The sequence below is a fragment of the Telopea speciosissima genome, chromosome 11, assembly GCF_018873765.1.
Source record: "Telopea speciosissima isolate NSW1024214 ecotype Mountain lineage chromosome 11, Tspe_v1, whole genome shotgun sequence".
NCBI lineage: Eukaryota > Viridiplantae > Streptophyta > Magnoliopsida > Proteales > Proteaceae > Telopea > Telopea speciosissima.
Genome location: NC_057926.1, coordinates 9,837,932 through 9,844,611, shown reverse-complemented (window position 1 = coordinate 9,844,611; position 6,680 = coordinate 9,837,932). Strand labels below are relative to the sequence as shown.

General features: G+C 37.6%; 1 protein-coding gene across 1 annotated transcript in view; it reads right to left on the bottom strand.

The window, feature by feature from the left end:
* LOC122646739 overlaps window positions 1-5,423 on the bottom strand; it is a 28,421-nt gene extending 22,998 nt beyond the window's left edge. Inside the window, exons 1-2 of the mRNA XM_043840342.1 lie at window positions 5,301-5,423; window positions 4,646-5,139 (exon numbers count right to left, since the gene is read on the bottom strand). Coding sequence (XP_043696277.1) covers window positions 4,646-5,139; window positions 5,301-5,397 — 591 coding nt within the window. The 5' untranslated portion in view covers window positions 5,398-5,423. The remainder of the gene's footprint in view (window positions 1-4,645; window positions 5,140-5,300) is intronic.
* Window positions 5,424-6,680: the final 1,257 nt, after the last annotated feature.

Below are 6,680 nucleotides of genomic sequence, written 5' to 3'. Positions count from 1 at the left end.
CTGTAATATGCGAATAGCCGAATACCAAAAAAAAAATTAAAAAGAGACAATAAATTAAACAGAGTATGTAAAGAAAAGGAAACCTAGTGAAATAATGAAAGACCTAGAGATCAGTTTATGCTCTTGAGATATTTGGTGTATGTGGCTAGTTCATTAGATGGTGGGGGAGAATCACCAACCATTTGATAAAGCAGTGCCCTAATAACTAACAGGATGGATAACTGACCAATTTTCCCACCAGCTTGACAGTTTGATAGTCCAATCTGGTTCAAACAGTCTGACTCCCCCGCCCCCCAAAAAAGAAGTATAGTACATATAATAAATAGAACAACTATATAATCAAATGGACTTCTGCTAGGACCATAAGGTTGCACTCCATATGAAGTTTTGAGTTTGAGACTTGTTAAACTGCATGCTTTTAAGATTATATTCTCTTACAATATAATACCCTGAACATGAGTCTACAGCCTAACTTCCTGGTTTAATTGTTCAGTTTGATTCTTCAACTGTCTGATGTGGAGTCTTTAATGAAGTCAAAGGTTTCAATAAACATGTGATACATGGGGTTTAGTATGATCAAAATTAAGATCGATCACAATTCTAGCAATCTGACCATCTGCTCAGATGTGGTTTTCAAAACATTAGCTAGAACTGTTTCATCTGCCCATTTTGCAGTCATGCTAAAACTCAATACCACTATTATTATGGAAAGCATTGACTTGATCGAAGACAATCCAGACAGGACGGTTGAACCAAAAAACTGGACATCCAAACCAGACGATTATTCCATAGGCCCACAGTCAGGCTATTGTAGGATAAGAGAACAAACTCCTAAAAATAAGTTAGACAAGAAGTTTAAAACTCTCAAACTCACAATCTATCATCTGAACCATAATGATCTTACCTATAAACTAATAAGTACAGTTAGCATTGATAAATAATTTGGAAAATATATACCCTCTTACCTTTTAATAATTATTTTATGGGCAAGGGGTCGCTGCCTGGACACGCGGCCCCTGAACCAGCATGGGGGCCAATGGGAATGCACGCAGGGTCATCGACCAGGGAGTTTTTATTTTGTAGGGGGGCAGGGCGGTAATTTCAGAGGGGGGGGTCTGGGCACAGGGTGCACGTGACCAGGCAGCATTCTTTTTCCCTTATTTTACGGTCGTACAATCTGAATCATATGGCTGGACCATGAACCAAAATGGAGGTTAACTACTGACAAAAACAGCTTAGGGTTTTCCCAAACATTGGGATATATCGTCTTTAAACTATGCCTACTGCATACTAACCACGTTTTCAAACAAGATAAGAAATTCTAACAGCCACTGAGAGCTATCTTCATGTCAAGATGATTTATCTCTATAAGTTTTATGATTTAGTAATTTGAACGATTCAATTGAGACCTACATTTGATTAAGGACCAATAGTCATTATAATGATGCAATACAAATCAACATGCAGTAAACTAAGCATGAGACCACTATATTACTGAAGCAAATGGAATTTACTCTATGTGTCAGGCTGCAAACAAAAAGCAGTAAAATTAGCTGAGAGCCTATGACGGCTGAGAGGTAAACTCTCATTGACAAAACTTTCTTCAACAATGATATCAAGTACCACAACTGTTTGCAGTTCACACTTCACAGCATGCAATGTGCTGCTCAAAATATACAGGATGAACCCGGATTGCCAGGGTAGGCATAAAGTTTCACTCTAGTTAGCTTGGGCTGTTAAACTGAGTTGCACTATGAACTCTTCTACAGATCCTTGGAAGTCAATGGAGCATCAAAAAAAAATCTTCACTGAAGATAAAAAAAGTCTGACACAAGTCACACAACAAGGAGGTACCATAGCGATAATTGAATTTTTTTTTTATTTGATATTTTTGGGGTTCTATCAATTTTCATTTGCAGTGGCGGTTGTCAGAAGGATTTTGACGTAGGATGTGGGCTTAGAAAGCTCAAGAAACCACATTTAGTTCTTTTTGTCAGAGATTCATTAGATGTTGGACTAAGAGGAAGTCAATGTAATTCCTAGTTGGGCATCTTTGTGGTAACATCTTTCAAAATGCTCTCACAACAAGGATCGGAGGCTTAGAAAAGTGTATTTAATTGTTTGGCAGATGAGAAGCAGCTACCTGACCTGACTATTGCCGGTACCAAGTCCTTTCTTGACTTTGAAAGCGGGCAGGCCCATGCCACGGATGGGATCAATCCCCTTATCATATATAGCATGGAAATCCCAAATTCTTGCTTTCCCTTTCAACTAAAATGTCTTTGCATCACAAGGCAGCCCCGTCCTCAAATATGGACCATTCTTTTCAGTCCACCATTTCAATCTCCTCCCCCGAGTAGACGGTGGTGTCTTTTGGGTCCATTCTTTGGGTCTCCATATATCCCATTTCCACTCAATCCAAAAACAATATTGGGTGTTATTCCAGTTTGTCTCCATTTTCATGAAACTATTCCTCAAGCAAGGTGGCCATAAGTAATCAAAGGTTTTGTGTGAATAATGGAATGGGCCCCTACAGAAGATTTAAAAGGCGAGCACTGAAATGAGAAAGGCTTGTAGACTTGTGACACGCGCAATGGCATATTTATTTTATTTTTCTGTGACCAATTGAACTTTCGTTATTTATTATTTCTTGCGATTAACCAAAAGCATGGAACTAAAACTCACAAGATCTCAAGTTTTCCCAAGGTCGAGACTAGATGGCTTGTGAGTTAAAAAAAGTGTAATAACTCGGTCGAAATCTCGGTCGAGTTGAGATCCAAGATCTCGACCCGACCCAGATTTCGACCCATTTTACCTTATAAAGTACCAGAACTCGTGAGTTCTCTGTCGAGTTCTACTGAGACTGCCATTTTGATATACAAACACCTATCTATGCAAATCTTGGTATATAGACACTTATTTATGCCTAATATTATTTAAGTAAATGTTTTTGTATTTGTATTTCATTTACTTAAAAATGTTTTTGTATTTGTATTTCATTTACTAAAGATATTATTCATAAATAAGCAAATACCCCCATTTGAACCCAATAAAAATAGTTAAAAAATAAAATTCCAAAAGGAAAAAAAGTCAACCCCCCAGTTCAAGAACAAAAACTGGATTTTCAGCGATAAGTGCAATTTTCAACTTTATAATGCTGGGGTTTTTCTCAAATCTAAAAATTCTATAAATCTTAATATGGTAAAACATTGCTAAAAACCAAAAGTGCGGTAAAATATTCATTTGTTCTGATGTCCAAGAAAATATTATCATTTATAGCGATTTTGACCGCATTCGCGCACACCAAATTAAGTTTGACTGGTACATAACTCCTTCAATATAAATCAGATTTAAGCAATCTTGGACTTGTTGGAAAACTTGCTTACATCTGATTTATATTGAAAGAGTTATGTACCGGTCAAACTTAATTTGGTGTGCGCGAATGTTGTCAAAATCGCTCTAAATGAAAATATTTTTTTGGACATTAGAACAAATTAATATTTTACTACACTTTTGGTTTTTAGCAATGTTTTACCATATTGAGGTTTATGGAATTTTTAGATTTGAGAAAAACCCTAGCATTAAAAAGTTGAAAATTGCACCTACCGCCGAAAATTTAGTTTTTGTTCTTGAACTGGGGAGTTGACTTTTTTTCCTTTTGGAATTTGATTTTTTAACTATTTTTATTGGATTCAAATTGAGGGGGTATTTGCTTACTTATGAATAATATCTTAAGTAAACATTTACTTAAATAATATTAGGCATAAATAAGTGTTTGTCTTGTGTCTGTCTTGGTTTCTAGCATAAGTGTCTATCTTGGTTTCCTACTAAGTGAAACTCCGATTTGGACTTTGTTTTTGAAAAATCTGATAGTGTCATTGTGTTTAAATGGCCTAAAATAGGCTGAGTACCAAGTTTCAGACCCAAACTAGTCTATAAGCCACCGACACCAGCCTTCAAGTTGAAAAAAAAAAAATACACCAACTCAATCGAGATCTCGAGTCAACTCGGTTTTTTCCAAGGTTGCAACCTGGTCGAATTCCGAGTTTTAGTTCCTCGACCAATAGTTCTTGGGAAAATATGGATAATTCATAACACAAAGATCTCAAATCATTGTCTCAGTCATATCAGTCTACACCATTACAAAAATCACACATCCAGATTTCCTAACCTAAGCCTAAACATAACTTAAATTACATCAAATAGTAAAGGGAAACTATTCTCTCTCTCAAATAGCACCCCCCCTACATGGCATGCATGAAACCATATATTTTACAGTCTTTCTTAGTTTCTCTGTTCAGCATTATTAGCCAGTAATATGTCAGCAAATAATTCCTTATATTATAATTTATAAATCTATCACAGGAATTACATTAACCAAATATATCCCCAAAAAAGAAGCTTTTAACAATCCAAGGATATAAGGCTATTGTAGCAGTACCAGAACATACCAAAAATTAATTAGGAAAAAAAGGTAGCAGTTGCAGAAAGAATCTCACAGAATTACCCCTAAGAAACAATCCAGTAACGCAGGGTGGGAAAAAAAAAAAAGATGAAGCATGGTTGAACTAAATCTCCCTGTTAAAAAAGAACAAAGAAATAATCGTAGGAAAGAAACTGAAGCAATGTAAGAATAGGCACTCACAAAGAACAACACTTGCCCCTTGCCCACTTCAGGAAGAGGTTTAACATCGGCCACTCTGGGCTCTGAACTTCTCTGCAACGGAAGCTTCTCCAAGACCCCAAGTTCCGGAGGCAGTGAGAGCCTCCCCTCAGGCCTAGCCCCTTCTGGTTGATGCATGCCAACCTCCACTCGAGTAGGAAAACCCAAACTCTCGTCGACCCTACTGCTACCCTCCGGATGAGGCATCAAGGAGAGCCTTTGATCAGCCCTCAACATTGACAATGAAGAACCCATTACAGAAAACGCATGGGCATTGGCATGGCTCCTTCTCTGTAGAGCCAACTCGCGCTCCAGTAGCAACTCCCTCCTTACCTCCATCTCAAGAGCCCGCCTCTCTGCAGCGATGATCTCATCTCTAATCTTCTCCTTCTCAAACTCCCGCTGAATGGCTGCTCTAACATTCATTGGATTCCTCACAAAATCACTCTTCACCATGTCACCAGTTATATAACCCGCTTTCCCCCAAGAAACAAGGAATTAAAAAAAAAAATCAGAAAAACTTTTTTGTTTCTTCGCAGAGAAAATCAAAACTAAATATCAGTTGAAACTTGAAACCCCCAAAGAAACATAAAAGCAAAAGGAAACGAAAGAAAGGGGTTTGTAAGTAAGAAAGTACCACGCAATGCTTGCTCGGTGAAGTAGCCATCAATGGAACCAGAAGAAGAAAAGTACGTCGAAGTCTTGTCTTCGTCTCCTCTGAGCTTGAATTCCATCACCGAATTCCTCTGAAGTTTTCGGACTAGAGTTAAGTGAATTTTTTCCTCAGATTTGAAAGAAAAGCGCAAAAAAAAAAAAATAATCCTAACCAAAGAAAGAAAATCTGGTTTGGAATTTTGGATTCTTTGTTTTGGAAAGAGGAGATTTATAGAAAGTAAGGAGTAACAGACACTGAAAAAAGAGAGTAAAAGCGAAAAACGAAATAAAGAAATTGAAAGACAGATTACTTAAAACGGGGATTACGTAGTTATAAACTAATAATTGCTTCGCAATAAAATCTCCGTATACTTCGCATAGATATCGTCAACCAGTGCAGTGAGTCAGTGACAGGTCCTGTTCAAACTCTGGCCGTGGAGGAATTCATACATATTTAACTGTGACGTTGTTCCGCCGTTGGATTTAAACTTCGGTGAATTCGTGGGCCTGGCCGTGGAGTTGATGACCTCATATGGGTCATGTCATGGGGGGATTGGATCATGGATGATCCATCAAGATAGGAGGATTTTTTTTAGGGCAAGTGTAGCATTAGTGTCCAATTTTGGCATTTTGGGCCAAACTCTCTGCTATACTGTTTTGCTTCCTTGGAACATAACTGAAAATACAAGATTCAAAGTAAGGCAACACATACACAATATCCTCAAGAATAGATCTAATCTATCATTAAAGGGGATGAAGATCTTTTCCATTGAAGATGAAGGATCACTTCCATATTGTCAGCTTCAAAGATAACTAGTCACAACCTTCTGAAATACATTCCAGTAATGCCGATCGGATTGTAAGGCCTCACCCATAATTGTCGTATGCAAAAAAAACTGGAGAAGAAATTGCAAACACAGTTTTACCAAGATGGTTTCTACAGATATAATCAAGGCCACCATTCTCAATATTCGTCACTAGGCTTACATCACAATTGATCTTCAAAGTACCCAGTGTGGGAGGACTCCATTGTTGATTTTTTGAAGGTTGTTCATCATCTATTATTGTTGTGAATTGGTGTGCAACTCAATGATAAAGTACTATGATAATGTTTACACCCTAAAATTACCGATTGACCGATAATAAAAGACCGATCAACTTTGGGTCATAAAGGATCGGTCAGCAAGACAAAATCCCTTGTGAAGAGAAAACGTGGATGATAAAACGTTTGTAACCGTGACTTGCCCACGTTGAACACTACCTCCAAACTAGGAGCTATTTTGAGAGGATATGGTGCTTAAACCGTTCCACAGTCGTCAAAGGGAGACACGATTAGAAGCCACTCATGAAAGCTACATCCTCA